This window comes from Theropithecus gelada, chromosome 4 (genome assembly GCF_003255815.1).
Source record: "Theropithecus gelada isolate Dixy chromosome 4, Tgel_1.0, whole genome shotgun sequence".
Taxonomy (NCBI): Eukaryota; Metazoa; Chordata; class Mammalia; order Primates; family Cercopithecidae; genus Theropithecus; species Theropithecus gelada.
The window spans coordinates 123,774,019-123,797,066 of NC_037671.1; the positions used below are offsets into that span (position 1 = coordinate 123,774,019).

A 23,048-nucleotide genomic window follows, 5' to 3' on the forward strand; every position below is an offset into this window, starting at 1 on the left:
GTTTATAGGATTAAAATGAAACTTAAAGCCATCTAGTTCAATCTCTAACCACTTCAGGAATCCCTTACAGAAAATTCCTATGTGTTTCAATTTCTACAGAATTAGCAGTTTGTCTATACATTTTTTGTAGCAGAAATATAAGAATGTTAGCTGCTGGGATTTGAACTGTGTTTGTATTTTTTTTTTAAATAAAAATCTAACAACTTCACTCTCCCTTGACTTCTGTGAAGAAAACACTGTATCTGGTGAGAAAGAATAAATTAACCTGTGTTATTAGGCTTTTTCATGTCAATAAACAATAATAAAACATCTTAGAAAAAAATTATAATTGCCTTCTCAAAGAGACAAATAATTGAACTGTCTCTAAAGACAACCTATCCATACCCCTGAGGGATGTTAGGATGACTGGCTTTTAGGGGGGTTATAGCAGGAGGAGATGCCACTAAGAACCCAGAAGGAAGCTATCGGTGATGCCTTGCCCCTGAGTTGACAGAACCAGCCACAGCTCCCCGTGGGCTTCCTGCATGAGGGGCCAGAGGAAAGGATGGAAACGTTCAACAAGGATTTCAGGGGTCAGGAAAAACTAGGAGAACTAGGAGAAACAGCTCCCAAACAAAAATAGCAAAATAAAGCAAGTGAGAATATTAAATATTCTACAGAAAAGTAATTTAGGGTAGAATGTAAAATTGCATTAATGCAATATGGGTGTTATCCTTATCCCACAAAGCACAAACTAAGTTATGTTAATATTTTCTAGCCCCAATTAAAAATAAGTGCGGAGCAAGAGAGTGTTACACAATGGTAGAGTCCATTAGTTCTTTTAAATAGAAGTATATTTTAAGAAATCAGAACAATTATCATTTTCATCATTTTTTATAAATCTATAAACAGGCATTTTCTTCTTAAAAACCTCTATTCTTCTAAATCTGGAATGCACTAAGCAAGGAGCCTCTCCCTATGTTCAGCTCATTAGTTACTATTCGTAAAGGAAGGCAAATTAACCAGCACCAGTGTAATCAAGGCAGTTTCTTTCCACTCTTTGGCTAATTCACATATTTCCATTTCCAAAACATAAATTGTTTTGCTCTTCAAAGCTATGTTGCTTTACTCCCACCATTCACAAAGCATTAATGAGAAAAATGAGACTCTCTTAATTTACTCAAAATAAGAGCTTAAAACAGTACATTGAATTGTATGGGTTACTTATATTCAGTAACAGTTAAAGGATATTTTAACTTAAATTACAAATTTAATCACCCTGCAATCCAGTGGCAAACTGCCTATTACATTAGCACTTTGATTAAAAGAATGAAAAGTTACGTGCTACCAAAATAGCCTTGCAGGAAGTGATATCTGAGGGGAGAGCAGAATAGATTAAAAAATAACTATTACCCGATGAATCAAGACCATGCAGACTGAAAGTTATTCTAAATCGAGAACTATGCTGGGATTTGAAAGCCAGTATGTGGCAAGCTTGAGGTAGTCCACATTCCCCAAAACAGGTATTTTCAGGATCTATCTATCTATCTATCTATCTATCTATCTATCATCTATCTATCTATCTATCTATCTATCTATCTATCTATCTATCTATCTATCTATCTATCTATCTATCTATTGAGATCTGTGTGTTTATAATTTTGTATCATCAAAATGAAACTGGTATGTGAACATAAAATGGGGCCATAACATCCTTTACTTTTTGACAAATTACTAAAAACACGACTCTGTTAAAGCCCTTAAAAAGCCTTTTTCTCTACAGACTTTTTCTGTGTATGCTCCCTCCCGTTAAAAATGTCCACGCTAAAAAAATTTTAAGGACAAAAACATGAAGAAAACTCCTGATTAGATCATTTATGACAAATGAATGACTGAATTGGAATGCCTTTGGTAAGTAATATATAACACCTGGATTTCAGACCGAGCAAAAGTCTTCTCTATGTCTCAGGGACCGACTTGCTCATCAGGAAAACGAAATCCTCTCTCACAGAGGTAGAGTGTATTAAATGACACAGGAGAAACCATCCACTGCAGCACCTGGCACTCAGTAAGTGCTAGCTCCCTTCCTGTAGCACAGCCCACACACGTTTTTCAGATTTCAGTAAAATGACCACTTTATTAGAAGTTGTAAGATCTAGAGCTTAGCTGGTGAAAGGCCCTTGTGGCAGAGACTAAACAGCATAATCCCCAAGTAAGACAGTGTGGCTCTATGTGGCCTACAACAGAAACCTGAAGTTCTTTTAGGGCAACTGTTTTACGCAATCATACAAACTTTGTATTCCATTCTGTAATATGCATGTGTTGGTTTTAACACGAACATATTTCTTCTCCTAATTCCTTGAGTAAAACTGAGACTTCCTGAAGATGCACTGCGACTAAACTACAGCTTTGATATTCTGGGCAGGGCCTATTTTCATTCCAGAGGCATTCCAATTTGAATAGACAAAATACAGTCTGACTTCCCACAGATAGATTTCTCTGAAGAAATACTTCTGAAATGAGGCTTCCTACTAATTCCTGCTTGAAATTTTTATAAGGCTTTTAATCCAACCCCTTCTATACCTGGGATGCTCAAGAGGGTATGCCCAATTTCTACAGTTCCACGCAAAACAAACAAAAAAAAAACCAGGAAAGCTGAATAGACGGGAAGACCTAGCTTGGGTTTTCATGTAAGGAAAGCAGCAGAACCACTGAAATCTTTGAAAACATCTTTTCACTGGTATTACCCCAAGGGGGAGGAATTTCTCCTGTGAGTTCTCATGTTTTCTGAGTCAGCAGATGACCTATTAAAATGTGTTAACCTGAGCTTAGCCACTGAGAGATTTGTCAACCAAGTAAATTTCAAGAAAATGATTCCTGCCACTACAGTGTTACAAAAAGAGGCATTTTTGTGTCCTAGAAAGAGCACTTAATATGAATTCAGAAAATTCTTGTTAAAACCTTCACTCTCACTTGATCCATGTGATACAAGCAGAGTATCCCTTATCCAAAATGCTTGGACCAGAAGTGTTTCAAATTTTGAATTTTTTTAGTTTCGGACTATTTGCATATACATAATGAGATATCCTGGGAACAGGACCCAAGTCTAAATATGAATTGATTTCTGTTTCATATACACTTTGCATATATATAGCCTAAAGGTAATTTTATACAATATTTGAAATAATTTTGGACATAAAACAAAGCTTTGACTGCAACCTGTCATTGAGGTCAGGTGTGGAATTTTCTACTTGTGGCATAATGTCGGTGCTCAGAGTTTTGGATTTTGGATTCTGGATTTTCAGATTAGGAATATTCAACATGTACTGGCCAAGGCTCTCCCACAGTGGGTTTGGAGACCCTGGCTCTCACCTGCTCTGTGTGATACTGGGTCAATCTCTCCCATGCTGGCTTAGGCCCTTGTGCTCTGCCATAGAACAGGTTTGTCATGAGGAAGTGAGAGGAATATATGCAGTTATGTGGCAACCTGGAGCGATGAAGGCACCAGTCACACACCTTGTTATCAGGTGGAAAGACTAGCTACTTCTCGACGCTGTAGCCAGGCAAAGCTGCAGCCACAGTCACCGGCACCTCCATGGTCCTAACTGACCGGCTACTCAAGTTAGAGACAGGTCCAATGACAGGACAGAGTACTCTGCCGGGAGAAAACAGACGTCCTGATAATTCCAGGTGTCCCGGATTTGCCCATGGTATAGAAAGGAAAAGCACTAAAGACACAATGGACTTCATCATAATCTAGTGCTGAAGGAGATCCCTCCAGCAAGTCAGACTTTGGTATGAACGTGACTTACACACCATCTCAGTCGTTAAAATAGGACACAACCTAGCAACAGCTCTACTCTTGAGCTGCCAACAGTCAGGAAGGTCACACACCTTCGAGAGCTTGGGACCTTGGCCTGGAATCCGATCCCACTCACTCGACTGCCTAGCACGCTCCAGAACTCTTCTAGAAACTTGGACAAAGGTCACTGTTCCCATGGAGGTGGCGCTACCCAGAAGACACAAACATGCCTAATGGTGAGTAATGTGTATAGCACGTCCACAGAGAAACACGCAGGACACGGTATGCCGGTGGGCCGCTGACCCAAAGCAGCATGGGCAGGTGGGCCCCTCCAATATGAAGCAGTGGGGGAGGTGGGCCCCTCGTGGAAAGGTGGCATCTGAGAGACACCTGCATGTGCCAAGAGAGTCAGCCATGGAGACAGGCAGGGACCCTCCCAACCGTCCAGCGTGTGCAGGGTCACTAGAAGGCAGGCAGGCAGGCTGGAGGGCAGTGGGCAAGGGTGTGAAGACGAGATGAGACCCAGACAAACTTGGACCACCTGTCTAAGTGAAGGGAGAGACTTAGGAGGGCTGTGAGGATGTTCTCGTGGGACTGCTGTACGCTGTGTCAAGGCTGTCCTGTGAAGGGACTGGGGGGCAGTACCAAGGGGTCCTGCCAGTCTCTTGCAGTGACCCAGGCAGGAATGGAGAGATGCTCTGGTCACGGGGGCACAGAGGTTGGTCAGGTTGTGAGGAGGTCAAGCCAGTAGAGTTTCTGAACAGAGAAAAAAGGGGGTCATGCATGACTGTGGTTTCCTGCCTGAGCAACTCGAAGCATCAGCTGAAATGGGGAAGGCTGAAGGCAGGATGATGAGCAGTGCAAGGTGAGTGAAGCAGACAAAGATTTCACTTTGAGCATGCTGCACTCCAAAAGTCTTACTTGACTCCATGTGGAAATGTTACATGGGCAGGTGGATATCTGAGTCTTTAGTGTGCGAGAAGTTTGGACTAGAAATCAAATGGGGACATTGCTGGCATCAAAATGGTGCTACCGTCTCAGGTCAGAAGTGAGCACAGAGGATGGAGAAGGCATGCCCTGGACCGCCAGGGGTGAGGGGTCACAGAGAGACCAGAGGGAAGAGCAGAAACCAGTGCAGGCAGCCTCCCAAATTCATGAAACTCAGCTGCTTCCAAACAGGGAAGGATCTGCCTCATTTATCTGACTACCTACCTGAAAATCCTGTGATGTGTCTTAAGAAAATATCTTAAGAACCACACTGGGTAGCGTCGCTCCCTATATAGTCACATATTTGCCCTTATCCTTATTAAGGAGAGGGCTAATATCTTCACAGAAGAGGGTCTCCCAGGGTAACTTGCCAATTCTTACATAGCAAGAATTCTATAGTTTTTTTTTTTTTTTTTTGAGCCAGAGCCTCGCTCTGTCCCCCAGGCTGGAGTGCAGTGGTGCAATCTCTGGTCACTGCAACCTCCACCTCCTGGGTTCAAGCAAGTCTCACGCCTCAGCCTCCTGAGTAGCTGGGATTACAGGTGCCTGCCACTGGGCCCAGCTAATTTTTGTATTTTGAGTAGAGACGAGGTTTCGCCATGTTGGTCAGGTCTTGAACTCCTGACCTCAGGTGATTCACCTGCCTCGGCCTCCCAAAGTGCTGGGATTACAGGCATGAACCACCGTGCCCAGCCAAGAATTTTATAAATAATGAGGTGCTATTAATAATATTTACTGGGGAACTGGGCTAAGAAATGCTCAGAAACATGTGGTTAAGATCAATATTAATACTCAAAATAATAATCTTTTAAAGAAAGAAACCCTCTGAATTATTTCTATGGAACAAAAACCTTATTGCAAGCATTATTTTACTGTTCATGTGTCATAGGATTCTTCATAGTATAAGAAATTCTCTTTGGGCCTGTAGAGCTGGCTGGTATCTTCAATGCCTCAGGTCAGCACTTGCTCAATGCTGAGCAAGTATTTGCTGAATGAATATCTCACACTAAGGTGCCCCTGATTAGTATCTTCCAGCTACACCTATGTACACCAAAACACACAAAGAAGTAGGGAGAAAAATGTATACTTTCAAAATCTTTGTTTCATGTAAGAAAAAAAAAAATGCAAAGCTCAGAAAATATGCCTTCCAATCACCAAGGAGGGGAGGTGTTTTTAAGAAAGGTTCCTCTCTAAGGCATTATTGCCACTGTGCTAAACTGAGAGGGGAAAAGGAAAAGGGGACTATTATTTGGCGAAAAGGCCATTAAAGTCAAACCTTGATTCATGGGTTTTAAATGTACTGTCTGATATTGGCTTTTGTCTTTAGAAGTTGACTAGAATTTGTCTTGAAGTTTATATAAATATATCAGAGTCTAATTGTCTAGCAGGTGATAAAAACACCACACACAAGCATAATGGGCCCTAAATGATGTGCCAAACTTCCCCAACACGACAATAAACACTTTGAATTTACAAAAGACCATGACCTCAAATATTTCTCAGCAGACTGATAAATTGGCATGGCTGATAAACTGAATTAAAATCCACGTTATATTATTAAAGAAAACACAGAATACATACATGTTCACTGGAAATCTCTTACTCTACCAATAGACAGTTATATCTTAACTGGCTAATAATGTCAATACCCTTTCAACTGAGTTTATAACAACTGAAGGTTTAAAATCTATGTCTAATGTAAAAAAAATGAAATAGATTACTCATTGCAAAATTTATTTCATTTGCTCATGTATTTATGACTACATAAGAATACACGGAATCAATTTATGACTGAAACTGAGAAAAGGTCAAAACCATAAACAAACAGTAACACTTAAAATTAACGGAGAAAAGCAAAGAATAACTAAATCTAGGAACATTCAAAGGCATGCTTCTAAAGTGTCAGGGACTCCATCTCCTGATGGAGGACACCCCTAAGGAGAACTGGATCTACTGAAAACATAAAACAGCCACCACTGAAAGCAAAGAAAATCAAGACAGGAAAAAAGCACCAAAGGGAAAGAAACAAGAACATACCAAATCTAGAACAGAGATTGCTGGCATAGCAGTCTGCTGCAGGTAACAGAGAAAGAAAAAAAAAAGAAAGATGAAGTGTGGAAAAAAAAGTTAGGTTTAGACCTGTAATCTGCCATCGGCATATTTTCTCACTATCATGCGTCATCTGTGTTTCAACAACTTGATGAGAAAGGTAAAGAACTGCACACTAACTTCTGTATTCAGAAACAGAAAAATGCCCACATGGTATTAAATGAGTTTCATCATTAAGATACATAGAAAATAAAAAACAGCAAAATTTCCCTTAACTTTCTTATTTGGAGACTAAGATACTAATTGTAACAGAACTACTAAGCAAAAAACAAATATTTTTTACTAAATTTTCATGAGAAACTTTCCAAATATCACAATTCATACTAAAAGGCTTTGAAATATTCAGTGTTTTAACCCATTTGGAAAAGCTCTGAGACCTTTCAATAAAAGTTGAGTCCTCACAGAAAAGGACACTTCCAGAAATACTACAAGGCTAACTGTTCATTACTGTCAGGACACAGTTATAACAATAAGAAATGCTAACACTGTTGACTCATTTTGCCATACACAACAGTTGTATATTCAGAGTTGAAAATGCAGTGAAGGAAAAGACATCCTTTCATATTTTGGGGGTGTGGGCGACACAAGGCCGTGCACGTCCTTAGGTTACTAATGAATCCATCTGAGTGCACCCACGAGTGACACTGGCCAGAGCAGAGGAGCGTGCACCTGACACCAGCAGGCCCAGGACCTTCCAGAGAGCTTCGACGGGGAGTGGCAATCACTCCAAGAATCCTGAACAGGAAATGCATAGTACTTTTAAAGTACCGTATTTTTAAAGCTACTTTTAAAGTAAAATAGCTATTAATTTAGGTGTTGGTTTTTCAAATAAAACAGCGCTTACAGTAAACACAGCTACTCATCAGGAAGTTTACTACTGATGACTTGAGAAATACTAATAAAAATAGTAGTAAAACAATGTAATAATTCACACTTTGGCCTCATTTAAGAAACTTAAGTGTCTAAGGGGATTCAAGCTGAATTTTGGGCAAAGTTTTATATATATACACATTTTGGCTGAGATATGTATATATTAAGAAGTATGTGTGAGAGAGACTTTTCAGGAAAAATTCACAGAGCAAATCGAAAAAGAATCACACTACTGGGCTCTAAGGATCTAAGGACTCACAAATTATTATCTAAGGTTAAATTTCATTGTGAGATAGAAAGATTAAAATGTCTGACCTAATAGCCCCTGGTAGAGCTTTACCATAAACTGCATAAAAAACAGTTGAAATTAGAAACAGAATCCAGAAGACAAAAAGAACATGGCTCTGGATAGCTTTTCTCAGAATATTGCACACACACTGTTTAAAAAAGAAAAAAGTCACTAAAACTCATGAACACAAAATGGTCAATAGCATTCTCTATAAATTAATATTAATAAATGCCCAAATTGATAGCAATAAATGTCTCTTACCAGTTCTCTTTATAGAGTAACAAGGTATTGCTTTTATCTAAAATTTTTGCATAACAATTTGTTGTGTTAAATGAATTTAAATTTTACTTTTGTGAATTTATTTAAAACAAAAATCATTTTCATACTATAGAGAAATAAGAATAAAATCAGTTCTCAATAGCTTTATGCTACAATTGGAATATAATTGTTTATTACCTTAACAAATGCTTGCTTCATCAACAGTACAACTACTGTGAAGATTCTTTTTGGTAATGACTATAAATGTAATGATCTGAACACTTTCATTTGTTAACCACCACAAAATGCTGACAAGACCAGGGGCCAGTGATCGGCCCTATGTTTCTGTAAATAAAGTTTTATTGGCACAGAGACACACCCATGTGTTTACTTGTGTCTGTGGCTGCTTTCCTGCTACAACAGCAGAGCTGGGGGTTGCCAGAGTCCACATGGCCTGCAAAGCCTAAAGTATCAATCTGGCCCTGGAAGAAAAATTTTGCCTACCCCCAATCAAGATTATTACTGGTCATTAACAAATACTTGTTTTCTCAACTGGAAGTGTTAAGGAAAAGGATAATTATGAGTTTGCTAATGAAAACAATCAAGTTCCATTTGAATTGTATTTAATACTTGTCAAAGCACGTCTCAAAAAATTTAGCCTTATAGCCCTGACTCATTTCTCTACAACATCAGCCAAGAGAAACACATAGAATAAAATAGTATAAGCCTAGGGGCCCTTTTAATCCTTATCATCATGGGGGGGGGGGGTGTCTAGCTATCCCCATGGGAAACACGTAGAAGGTGAAATAGGGACCACAGATGGGCACAGCCAAAGCCCTCTCCCCTTTACCCTCGCTCTTCGTTCAGCCTCCAGGCGCTGCATGATAAGCATGGTGTCCACATCGTCGTCCTCCTCCTCCTCGTCATCTTCGTCCTTCTGCTTCGACTCCTGTAGTCGCTTCTGGAACTGCCACTCCAGCATGAGCTTGCGCAGCCGGTCGCTCTCCTCGGCGCTGCGGTCCGGTTTGCTCTGGAGCTCCTGGATCTCCTTGCTCAGCATGTCCACGATGTGCATCTGCTGCTGCTTCTCCAGCTTCTCCTTGGCATCCCGCTTCCACGGGTCAGGAGACAGACTGTCCCCCGAGGAAAGCTCCTCTTTGCTGACTGTGATATACTGCAAGTCCCTGCGCTCGATCGTGCGGGGCTGCTGCTGAGGCTGTAGCTCCCGAATGACTGTTTCCTGGGGCCGCTGGAGTGTGGAAGGCTTTTCGGGCTTCATCTGCTGTGTGGTCAGGGGAGAAAACGGAGCAGGGTTTAGGGACTGAGTGCGCATCTGGCCCAACTTCCTCTCCTGCTCTCTCCGCTTCCTCTCCCGCTCCTCCTCCAGGCGGGCCTTCTCCTTCTCATACCAACGCTGATGTTCCTCTCTCTTTTTCCGTTCGGCAGCAGCCACCTGCGCAGAGGGTAGTCCTATCTGGTTGGTGGAAGGGGGTGGTGGGAGAGGCAAATCCATGGACATTCCATCGAAATCACCGGCGTAGTGGACGGGAGGTGGCGGGGGTGGCGGAGGCAGGTCTGTTCGGATTGGCTGGGAGACGGCCACAGGGGTGGCCGGTATTGCTGCTGGTGTTTTCCAACGGCCAGGGCCACTTTTGGTCAGTGTGGAAGCAGGGGTGACCGACTTAGAGGAATGGTTCAGGTGCTCTTGGCTAGATGTACTGGAGTCCAATGAGGAGCTCTGATTTATCCACATATCACTATCAGACTTTCTGTCCATAGCTGCCTCTATTCGATGCCGCTCAAGTTGGTAAGCTTTATCTTCTCGAAGTTCTTCTTGGGAACGTGTAACACGCTGGAAAAAGAAAAAGAACTATTATATTTCAGCCATTTACTAGAAATTACCAAATATCCACAGACATTTTATCTTCAGACAGACGAAAAACTGTTAAATGAGTGTACAGAAAGAGACTGCGACTGCCCTGCAAGGCTCATTGGCTAACGTGGAATAACAGTGAATTTATCTGTATAAAGAGAAAAGCAGCCAAGCGTGGTGGCTCAGGCCTACAATCCCAGCACTTTGGGAGGCTGAGGTGGGTGGATTGCTTGAGCCCAGGAGTCTGAGACCAGCCTGGATAACACAGTCTCTGTCTCAACTAAAATTAAAAAGGAAAAGCTGCGCTTTCTCTCTGCATTGAGGCCCTTTGGTGCCAGTGCCCATCCTCATCCTCCTCACCCTCCTGCAGTGCCCTGCACCATCTCCAGCGCAGGGACCAGACATGCAACTTGGACCTCAAAGCAATGAGTGTGTTTATTCATAATATGTAAAAATCAACAACAGGTATTTCTCTAATTACTATTACGAGTAATTATTATATCTTAAACATTTAACCATCCGTGACTTTCTGCATTTTACAAGCTAAGGAATGGCTTTCTGGGCTCTGTGGCAGAGCTGTGCATAGTAATGCAAGGACATGTCCTACACATCCGAGATACATCCGCTCCAATATCAGAAAGGTCTAAAGTGTACTGGTATAAATTTGTTGAACACAAAGGTAGGGGTGTGTGTATGTGTGTGTGAGAGAGACAGAGAAATGAGACACACGAACACACAGAGAGAAAAAGAAGTGAGTACACTTTTTGCAAAGGGCTAGTCTAAAATCTGAGAAATGGCACATCTGAAAGGAGTCTACTCAGATAAACATGATCACTATGAGGTCTGAATCAAACATCTTTTTCCTGCCCTGTTAATGAACACAAATTAAAGATGTAAATCGGGAAAACAAATTATTTCCTTTTTCTTAAAAAGCAAACCAACAAAAAAGATGAAGTATCACTTCAAAAACCAGTAGTCTCACAGAAAAACCGAACATTTACTCCCAACATTTTGCTAGAGCTTTACTTAGTACATAGAGAGTCTCATTACTGGGTACGAAATCTATGGACTACATAAAAACAGAGACTGTGCACCTACCGCCACTCCCTGCTGCTGGAAGAGCTGACCTGAGTCACTTCTCTGCTCCCTTAAGACTTTGCACTGGCCCTGGCTGCTGGCTTGCACTCTCCACCTCCCCGCTTAAACCCCATCATAACTTTTCATTCCACACTCTGGCCTGCCACACAGTTCCTCAATTCTCTCCTCTAGGTATTGTTTACCCATGTTGTGAGGTAGAAACAAGTAGCAGCTGTATACTATAAATGTGAAGACGTAATGCCAGTCCCACAGAACAGGAAATACTGTGCATAAAAATGGGATTCAATGTATGCACTACAAATTGGATTGTCTTGATGTATGGGAAGCAGATTCTACTGAGTCCTAACAAAAAATACTAGAAGAACTAGGGCACAAAATTACTCAATTTTTAAAGAGAAATTTGGAGAAAGACACCTCCTCCCAGAGAACTCCAGCTTTTGGTGACAGAGTGTGTCCAAAACTCCCAAGACTGGGCCGTTGCAGGTGATCAGGCCCACCTAGGAGAACAGCAGGATGGACCAGCACACCAGACAAAAGGCCAAGATGAAATCTCCTGACGGCCAATATCTGTGGCCTGAGAAGCATTTTCTTTCCTCAGAAAACAGGCTCCTCCTCATGTGTATCACAGCGTCTATCTCAGTGCAATCCTCTCTCCTCTGCCTACTGTTCTCATTCTTCAAGGCTCAGCTCAAATCCCATCTCAACTCTGAATTAGTCTTTTCCACCACTCTAAGAAGGCTGATCTTCAGAATTCCCAGAGCATTTGCGATCCAGAGCATGTATTTGTTACAAAGATCTAGACTGCACCTCTTTTTAAGTGTATCTTTAATTTTTTCTCCCAATCTTTCACCATACAGTTATCTTTCTAAAAAGAAAACCACATTTGATAACGTTCCGAGCTTAACTACTCAGATTGGCATCTCCCATCTACTAATGTGGACAAAAATCCAAATTCCTTAGCTGTCATGTCAAGCCCTTCTGTCTGGCCCCACCTATCTTCACTGCCTTAGATCTCGCCACCTCCTTCACCTCCACTCAGGGTTCCTGCTGAACTACTACACATCTCTGTGCCTTTCCCTCCTCCTGGAAGGCCCTTCCATGCATATGGCTGTGCCCAGGTTCTCGTTTGAGACTGAGAAGCTCCATCCCCTGCTGGGGCCTCTTCTCCCACAGTACTGACCATGCTGGGTCTGATGTGTCTGTCTCATTTCCCTGCCACACCATGAGCTCCCACAGGCAGGGCAGGGACTGATAGAGTGCAAAATATACCACGTGAGTTCTAATTTCTCACTTCTAGAATCAGTGAACTTTGTCTTAAAAATTATAAGGCCTTATATTCCTAACATTTTGTTAATCAAACATCAGAGAATAATCCTTGTTCTTATTAAGTATTCTATCCTATCTCCTTTTTCCTCAAACTTAACTACAAAACCATTAAGGAAAAAACAAAAGGCCAACAATGCTGTTCTATAGAAAATATTAATCGTGTCTCAGAACTCAGTGTTTACTCCTTGAGAGGTGAGAAGTGTGTGGAAGTGTGTGGAATCTTTGATTTCTAACCTGAATTGCAATACTGGAGTGATTACTATCTGTGTGCATATGTGGCTTTTCCTCATAATTTGGCCACTGGTTCTGAGGAGGAGCCATCCGATCCTGGGATTTGGAAGCTGGGAAGGTAAAATACTCTCTGGTGTACGTCTGAGTGGGGATGGGGTAGGCTTCAGGTCTAGGCGGAGGCGTCTGCTCCTGTAAAATGTGAAGAACAAAGAAAAGTGAGCTTTTTACAACCATACAGACTAACTTGATTTTCATTGATCTGTTTTAAAATTTTAAAAATAGTATATATGTTAAATACTGCATTAAAAAATGTTTTATCCATACTGAGAATAAATAACATTTCATTTTGCCCAGACTTACTAATTTAAAACTGATTTACCTGACTAGTATATTAAAAATCAAAAGATAAAACACTGCAAATTTAGAAATTATAATCAATGCTAATTCAGAGTAAAAATTGTACTGGATAACTGAGATGTCCCAAGGGAACCCTAAGTGTGGAAGTGCAGTAGAAGCCTTTTGCTTATCAATCAGACCTCAGTGCAGAGGTTTCCAGTAGAGACAGATGTTATCTTCGCTGCTGTTCCAGAGGCATATGCACTTTTCCCTCCAGGACTAGGAGGCTGATCTGTTCAAGTCGGGGGGAAAAAAAAGTTTAATATTAAATAAACAACCTATATATAACATAAAATTTCCTTAAAGACCTCATTCATCTTCATTCTGCCAGTGAGTTATCTAGCATAGAGACGAAAAAAAAAAACCAAGGCAGATGAGAAATCAGGTCTTGTCATATCCATGTCCATCTTTCAAATCATCACAGCCCAGAGCTACAAAAAAAACTTTGTAGCTCTGTGTATCAGGCCAGGGACTGGTAAACATTTTTGGTAACAGGCCAGAAAGTAAATACTTTAGGCTTCGTGAGCCTTTGTCTCCTGCTGAGTATCTTTCTACTATTTCTTCTTCTCTTTGTTAACAACTCTTTAAAAATGTAAAAAATATTTTAGTTTCTCTTGGTAATTTACCAACCCCAAATAGAGATGTTATTAATGCGTTTGCTTATGGGATCAACTGAATCTAAAGTTTTTCAATCTTAGTTTTTGTTAGAGAAATGTTACTTAATGATATCCCTTATGAAAACCATATCATAGTTAGCCAATGTTTGCAAAGAATAATTTTAATAATTAACAAACCACAAAGTGCCTCCTCTCACTTCAGACTGTGACCATGAGTGTACTTAGGAAGCAAAAAAGTGTCACTCTTACTTGCTACGTTGGGGCTGGAACGGTGATCAGCTCTATTTTTCGTCAGTCTGTCATCACCGGGCAATTTCTTTGGTTCACTATATTCTGCCCAAGGCAGCTGAGGACTCTCAGGAGACCCATTTTGAGCGGAATTATTATAGAGTTCAAAGCCTTCACTCTTTGGTCGGGGTTTGCCTGAGCCACGACGATCTGAAACTGGAATCAAAGCATATTCAGTATCTCTTAAGATTTTATTTTCAACACCCTGATTATCATTAAAATTCCGTAAGAATTGTTCTTAGCATAAGAAATAAGGTGGTTTTCCCTATAAAGGTCAATTCTTCCTACAGAATCATAAAACAGCTTTTAAGTAAATATACTAAGAATAAAGAAAATATTTTTACTTAATTGGTAATGATGGGAAGATGAACACTTTCAAAGTTTATTTTCTCGTTAACTGAAACTTCACTGTTTTAAACAACAAATCTAACCATTTTTAAAGTATCTTTTTTAAAAAAAAAACTAAATAAAGATAAATATGCTTTCCTGACTTCACAGAAAAAGATCTGAACTTTTAATCGCCCAGTGTCACCGTTCTGAGCAGCCATCATGTGACATGAGCCTTCTGCTCCTGACGGCCGCCGCTTCTGTTAGTTCTCCTCCTTTGTGCTTGCTCACCCTGGTTTATCATCTCCTGTTCACAGCTTCCCTCTGTGTGGCTTCTAACTCACATTCTAATTTGCTTCTTTTAAATGACCACAAACTAAGAAATTAGACGACCAAGATGTTAGGCTCTATGTTACACAAAAAGTAAAAAACATGCTGAGCAAGGCAGACAATACCACACTAGGTTTTGCTGAGATGCCCCTTGGGTGGTGTGTGTTTGCTTCAATAAGCAGCAGGTCAGGTTCTCTGACACCTTGGCTGTGGCTGTGATTTGTTACTATTAGGTACCAACTTGAGGTTCTGGGTTGTGAGGTTTCTAGAATCCTGCCTTACGGAGGAGAAAGCCATAAAGGCCATATTTAGAAGTCTATGTATACATTTAACAAGGTGTGCTATGAATCAAAATGGTTTTCTCCTATTGTGTCTGAACTAATTAAAAGCCCTAAATTTGTATTGATTTTATCCTGAGATTCTTTTTGATGTAGCTATAAAACCACAGTTCCAAAAAATAAATTATTTAAATAAAAGATTTTTAAGTGAATTACAGTCATGCACCAAATAAGCCCATTTTGGTCAATGATGAACCACATCCATGACAGTGGTCATCTAAGATTATAACGGAGCTGAAAAATCCCTATCTTCTAATGATCTTAGCCAGTGTAAAGTTGTAGTACAATGATTCCTCGTGTTTATGGTCATGCCAGACTGTACTACTAGCTGTATACGAGTATAGCTCATACAATTATACATGGTATATAATACTTGATAATGTAATACGCAACTGGGTTGCTGGTTTATATATTTTACTATACTATACTTTTTATTGTTATTTTAGAGTGTGCTCCCTTTACTTATAAAAAGAGTTAATGGTCAAGTAGCCCCAGGCAGGTCCATCAGGAAGCCTTCCAGAAAACGGCATCGTCACCACTGGAGGTGATGGCTCCATGGCATGTCACTGCCCCTGAAGACCTTCCCGTGGAACCAGATGTGGAGGTAGAAGACAGTGACACTGATGATCCTGACCCTGTGCAGGCTGAAGCTAATGTGTGTGCTTATGTACGAGATTTTAACCAAAAAGATGAAAAGATAAATTTTAAAAAAAATTTAAAAATCACTTACAGAGTAAGTATAGAAAGAAAATACTTTGTACAGCTGTACAACATGCTTATGTTTTAAGCTAGGTGTTATCACAAAAGAGTCAAAAGTTTTTTTTTAATTTAAAATTTTATATAGTAAAAAAGTTAAGAGCAAGAGAAGGTTAATGTATTATTAAAGAAATAACTATGTATTTTTGTAAATTTAGTGTAGCTTAAGTGTACACTGTTTATAAAGTCTACAGTAGTTATGGCCATGTCCTGGGCCTTCACATTCACTCACCACTCACTCGCAGACGCACCCAGGGCAACTTCCATCCTACAAGCCCCACTCAGGAGAAGTGGCCTTTGATGGGTCTAGCATTGTTACTCTTTTACACCTTTTTTTTAACTGTAGTTTTTCTATGTTGAGCTATGTTCTCACTGAATTACAATGGCCTGCAGTATTCAGTTGGGTGACATGCTGTGCAGGTCTACAGCCTAGGAGCAACAGGCTACACCATCTAGGTCTGTGTAGTACACTGTGATGTGTGCACAATGATGGGATAAACTAAGGATGAATTTTTCAGAATAGATCCCTCTTGCCAGGTGATGCATGACTGTATACAGAATGAGATCATCATGCCATATCTCAGCAAATGCAGGACTAAGGTAACTACACATATACAAATAAATGCCTATTTCTTCAGTGAAGAACTGAAACACTTTAAATCCAGAGTCTGCCTATCAAAACTGAAAATCCGTTCATTCATTCTCTAGTTTTTTTCCCAGTTCATCCTTAACATGTCACATTCATTCTCTACTGAGCACCTACCATGTGCTGGGCCTACAGAAGCTCACCAGCAGTCAACCAGCCCTGTGGGGGTGAAGCCCTGTGGGGAATCCTGGTGACAGGGAGGGGACCTGGTGACTCACAGTGTGGGTTCCAAGGTCACAAGGCTCACATGGGAATCCCAGGCACTGTGCTGAAGCGCTCGCATTCTCAATTTCTTTATTTTTAAAACCAGGGCAATAGTAACACCACTACCTCCTCCATGGGGTTTTGTGACTATTCAAAGAGGCCATGACTGTAGAACACTGTTTGACAGTTGGCCACTGTCTCCCTGCTGGTCCTTACTTCTCTGCATCATGGGGGATGGCTGATTGAGAAGGGTGGCCAGACCGTGGTAGATGGCACCCTGCTTTGCTACTTCCAGTGTCACCACAGAGCTTGTTCTTGTCATGAGTTCTGCTGCCCTAGGAGAAGAAGATTACACATGTAAGAAAAACGAAAACGCAGTGCCTGCTCTGTCATGAATAGCTGTGATCACAGCAACTGAAAATCATGTTCCACAGCCTCACCTATTATTTTGAGTAATGGTTCTGACTTTTTCTTTATTTTTAATTTTAATTTTTTTTTATTTTTTATGGTTCTGACTTTCAGACAGCTTACTCACTACCCATTTTCTCCTTTTAAAACTGACTATGAAAATAGGCAAACACATCTCCTGTTATATTAAGAATAGTAACACATCTCCTGTTATATTCAGAAATTTGAAGAAGTGTTAAGAGTATGTTTCAAGTTTCAAAGAAACTGTACTAGATTAAAATATATATCTATAATTTGATAAGTGAAATGTCATGTACACTAAAAAAGGTAAAGAGTAGTATGAGCATGTTTTAGCATAGTTTTCATCTTCCAATTTCAATATTTAATGCAAAAATCACCTAAAAATGCTAATACTAAGCTTCAAGCAAATAAACCAATGATACCTTTCCTGAGAGAGTCCAACCAGACTTCGTCCATCCACGCTGAGGAGTTGATCACCTGCAGCTAGACGTCCATCCTAGGCAAATCCACAGGTGTGTGCATGGATTAGGGGTGGAGAGCAGAGAGATGGAGGAAGAAAAGGTAATAATGAGTAGATACCCTCTTTCTTCTTCCAACAAACACTGTGTAGTGTTACATAACTAAAAGTATCAGCAGAATCTCTCACATCATTTGCTGAACATATGACACACTGAAAATTTACTTCTTTCAAAATGATACTGACCACATCTGCAGCACCTCCTTTCACAACCGACTTCACATAGATTCCTAGTTTATCTTGACCAGCACCCTATTGCAAAAACAAGGCAAAAACACTGCACTGAAAATATACTGTAAGAAATGCACTATGCAGGAAAGTAAAACAAAAATAAAACCACCCAACATGTACATAGGTAACTGCAACAAAGTCCTGGTTCTCATTTTTACATGAAAATCAGAATTATGAAAAATCAGTTATTCATGCATCAGCTAATGATGAGACTAAAATAGAGACTTGGAATCCTGAAGTTAATTTAAGAATAGTTCTGAACAGCCACAAGTGTAAGTGAACTAAGAACTACTTGCATGATATATACTATTAATCATTTTAATAGAAAAAGCAACTTGGTACAGTATTTTTACATTTCACCATTTACCTATATCCTCCCTTATACCCTTGTTCTTTTCATACATATAGTTTAGGATTTTAAACGATAAAAAAACTTCTGTGGCTAACAGTAAGAGGAACTTAGTAAGAGAAAATCATACAGAAAATAATCAGTATTACAACTCATGTACTGTAACCGTAAATAAATATCAAAGCAACAAGACCCAATTCACATAGAATTGATATATTATGAAAGAATAAAATTCTGTTAGATAGACTTAAGTATTATATACAATTACTTTCAGAATCACCAATATTCTACTTGGATATCATGACTATACTAAACTTAACCCTATAACAATAAAAATTTTGGGTAATTTATTGCAACTATCAAAGAAAGCAGTCCTATGCATGAAATCTTACTTAGATATTATGGACAATATTATACAACTGAGAATAATTCCTTAGGTCACAACGATTGAAGGCAAATACAAATCCATTTCAATCACTGCGAGGCACTGTATGGTAAGAGTAAAAATACACAAATGATTTAATTAAAACAGATTCTCTGTAACATCCTGGAACTATGTAATTTTCACTTGGAAACCACTTACATTTGTCTCCTTTAGTTAACAAGTTAAGTTTACAGAAGACAGCCTGACTGGCCAGTACTGTTGATCCTGACTCCCTTTAGGGAAAAACAAAACAAAACAAAACAAAACAAAACAAAACAAAACAAAACAAAACGCCTGTAGCAGGTCAAATTTTGTAAGCATAAAACCATCCATACATATCTCATTTTAAAAACAGTATAATATTTCTTAATTTAACAAAGCAATTCCATTTTGGAAAGCAGTACACTTCAAATTTCATGTGGTTACATTATCTGGGAACTAAGTTTATAAAAGTTCTACAGAAAGCAAAATCAAATATTCTCCTTTGCAGCTTTTGATCTGAATTTTCCATCTGTTCACCTCTATATCCCTCTGTGTCTATTCACACATCTCTCCTGTGGATGGTTTCCACTCTCACCTCAATGCAAGTCTCCAGCCCAGTCCCAGATGCCTCACGGCCCACTTGCTACCTCCCTCTAGAAATCATTCAGCACAGTCCACAAACCACAACAGCCAAATATAACCTGTGGTCCTTGAACGGATCCTTTTGCCATAAAAAGCATGATTGGGATAGTTGGCAAAGACTGAGCTTTTTGTAAATTTACAATTTCAAAAATAAAAGATAAAATATACAGCAGGCACTCAATAAAGGGCAACTTTCTGAATTTTAGCATATCACTTAGCAAAAGAATAATAAATATGCTTTTTGCCTCACTATATCTGTGACAATGCTGGGTTTCCTTGAATCTAGGGACCTAAGACACACTACGGAAAAATACTTCTAAGACATGGCACCCCCCGACCACCCCTATTTGTGAAATCAGGTAATCCCTCATAATCTAATTAACCGAATTTTTTTACACATTTAATAATTTTATGTGATTCATGAATAACCTTAATTCTATAGCTTGGCTGTTTAAATGACAATTTCATTCACTGAACAAATATCCACCGAGCGCCTGTATGGTCCTAAGCTCCATGCACATATCAATGAACAAAACAGACAAACACCCTTGCCATTTGGGAGCTGCTTCTATTCCTCAGCAGAGTTTATCTGTGGTCATTCACTAACAATTCTAGTTGGAGCGCTGGAAGTCCTTCTTTTTCTTTTCCTGAAAATGATGCATGCCTATTCCCTTCCAGCTGGTACCCTGGGTCAGGTTTTTAAAAAGTTCTACAAGCACTACTTATTTTTTCCTCTGCTTTCTACCTGACTACAGAAAAGCAATGATTACTGAATGTCGGAATGCCAACTGTCAGTGAGAATGGGCACCTCACATTTCATTTTCACATGGCATTATCTTCTGGTTAATGTAATACTGACCTTGTAAAGAGTAAAAATCATCCTTTTACTAAGATAACCAATTATTATCATCTCTGACAAGAAAAATGTTTAGCAATAATACTAGTAATACAGCATTTTTAGTAACACTATTATAAACAAGGAAATATCAAATATATATTTTAAAACAATATATCAAGCCTCCTTCCTCCATTTCTGATATGCTTTACATGATCACAATACAGACCAAAAAATGGCAATTACTTAGACAAACTGTAATAACAAAACTGTTCTTAAAATCATAAAATAGAATAATATCAGAAAATGAGAACAGGACTATTTCATTTCTTCCTACAACCCAAGACCCTGCATATACAGTTGGAGCTGCCTGCCAGTCAGCTCTTCTGCCACTCCTAATTTTCATTTTTGGCAGATGTCTTTGTTCCAATTTCACAATAAATTTCAGTTTCGTGGCACCTGTTACTCCATGTTTCAACCCCTTCATTCAGAGCAGTAATCACATACCTGAGGGCAACCATTAGGCTCTTTTCCATCCTAGCCACCCTCCACAAGCAGACAGCCAACGTGCAAGCTGAACATGTGGACTCCATATGAACGGCACATGGCATTTCAAGAAGCCAAAATCCTCTACCATTTTAAGGTAGGTAATTTAGGATACTATATGCAATGTGAAATTTAATGCCTAAATTTAAATCCCGAAGCAAAACTGATCATGTACTACTGATATTTGACTGCACTACCTATATTTAAATAGGCTGAAGTTTACATCATAAATTTCAGACCAATTCTGGCAAAATGAGGAAGCTCTCCTCATGACTGATCTTCTGGTCTCCCTACGTCCAATCATGTTTCCTGAAGCACAGCTCAGCTCACACTATCCTGACCAGACTCTTGTAACTGCCAGCTACTGTAAAAATTCACAGTAGCTTCCTGCATGAGGTATTCACGGGTCCATGAACCTCTCTTGTCATTCTCCACCCAAATCACCCCTCACCTCCTCCCATTCTATCTGACTCATGTTCATGACTTGGTTGATGTTCTCTCTACACCAACTGTCTTTCTGATGCAAGGTATATGCCCAAATGCTCTCCATCATTCACCTCCGAGACTCACCTGCCAGCCCACTCACCTTCCCAGTGTCAGGGAAGATATAATCTCTTCTTCACTTATGTTCTCATCACATTGGACTTTCTTTGTTCTCTTTGAGCAGTGAGTCATTGTGTCCTGCATTACAGCTACCTCTGCAAATGGCTCCTTCCTCCAACTCCATTAGAAGCTTCTTGAATATAAGGAGCTCTATCCCTTCCAGAAGAGCTTCTCAATTAGATTGACTTACAGTTTACTAACATTGATCAGTAAGAAATTTGGTCAATTTCCTATTTTAAAAACCTAAGATGAGAAGGTCTGTAATTTTACAGAATGAACACTAAGTTAAGAAGCAACTGATATGCCCATTACATATGGGTTAGCAATAAAACTTTGTAAAATTACTAGTTTAGAAAGATAGATACAAAAGTACTTCAGGCTGTGGCACCCAATGTGCCCTTTTAGGAAGGGAACTCAAATTCATGACTGTCAGGAAAGACACAAGTAAGATACATTCTATTTTCTTATATATTCAGAATGTATCTGAATTCTAAGTAATAACCACTTCTTTTAATTCCAAGTAAACTGAATTTATAAATATATCTGTTTGTCACAAAAAGAGGTTTTCATTTAAGGAAATAAGCATTCATGATAGAGCCAGGCATGGTGGCAGTCATCCCAACACTTTGGGAGGCTGTGGTGGGAGGACTGCTTGAAGCCAGGAGTTCACGACCAGCCTGGGCAACATGGTGAGATCCTGTCTCTACAAAAAATTTTTAAAAAGCATTCATGATTATTAGAGACCTCAATTCAAAACACTCATGAAAATCTAAAAGGTCTATTCAAGGTTGGTCATAAAAATGGAATTTGATTAAAAGTCAAGACAATGCATCATGAAATGTATTTTGAAAACACTCTTAGACACAGGAAGACAAAACGATGTGCAAGTAAAGAATATGGATCTGGATAGTGTAAGAGGCGTCCACACTTCGGTTGGCATTTGGGCCGCCACTTCACGGACTGCTCTGCGTCACAAACGTTCCCGCGGACACATTCCCCGTCCACTGACCCTGCACCTTCTGCACACACTCCTTTCCCGCAGACCCACTGGCCCCATCCACATGCCCTTCCCTCCTATCACCTCTGGTTATTTGGATCCTACTTCTACTTCAGGTGCAGCTCACAGTCATAAACTGGTCATAAAAATTCTAACTACAACTGCTGTATGGAGAAATTACAGTTCTACTGGTAATTATCTTAGCAAAACAAAATTAGAGATGACTACCCAGAGATGAAAGAACTCTAGGAAATGTCTGACTATTTGTATCACATCAATATGGGCAATTACCTTCAACCCGAACCACCACAATCTCTGTCCAACTACAAGGTGTCCACTTGTCCAAGGTTTCTCAATCTGGCCATGGCAGTGCAGGCCTGGAATGTGCATCCTGACTGGGGGAAGAGCAGAGTAAAGAAGTTCTGCTGCATCCCTGCCTCAGCTGCTGGTCAGATGCCTCAGCAAACTGTCATCTGTTGAGCCATAACAATCCTTTAACATTATGGAGCTCTCACTACCTACCCCACTTTATGAACTGTACTGCCTATGGTTAAAAAGAACTGTATGAAACAATTTATTAATTTCAGAAATATTAAACCACTTAATTTAGGTTTTATTTCTAAACAATAACGCACAATCTATGTAGTCTATTAAGGCTAAACTCAAAATTTATTAAAATAATTAGTGTCTTTATTTTTTTATTTTTTATTATTATACTTTAAGTTCTAGGGTACATGTGCACAACATGCAGGTTTGTTACATATGTATA

At 39.7% G+C, this 23,048-nt stretch overlaps 1 protein-coding gene across 6 annotated transcripts in view; it reads right to left on the bottom strand.

Annotated features, from left to right (window-relative positions):
• The window catches only part of AFDN (afadin, adherens junction formation factor), a 141,859-nt gene that overhangs the window by 10,798 nt on the left and 108,013 nt on the right, over positions 1 to 23,048 (bottom strand). For 4 of the 6 annotated variants that reach the window (XM_025382805.1, XM_025382804.1, XM_025382803.1 and 1 more), the window contains exons 23-29: positions 17,857 to 17,922; positions 17,576 to 17,649; positions 16,941 to 17,059; positions 14,085 to 14,279; positions 13,359 to 13,450; positions 12,826 to 13,011; positions 9,145 to 10,146 (exon numbers count right to left, since the gene is read on the bottom strand). In XM_025382805.1, coding sequence (XP_025238590.1) covers positions 9,145 to 10,146; positions 12,826 to 13,011; positions 13,359 to 13,450; positions 14,085 to 14,279; positions 16,941 to 17,059; positions 17,576 to 17,649; positions 17,857 to 17,922 — 1,734 coding nt within the window. Of the gene's footprint in view, positions 1 to 9,069; positions 10,147 to 12,825; positions 13,012 to 13,358; positions 13,451 to 14,084; positions 14,280 to 16,940; positions 17,060 to 17,575; positions 17,650 to 17,856; positions 17,923 to 23,048 lie in introns of those variants that run through there. The other 2 variants (XM_025382806.1, XM_025382808.1) reach the window with 2 other exon arrangements.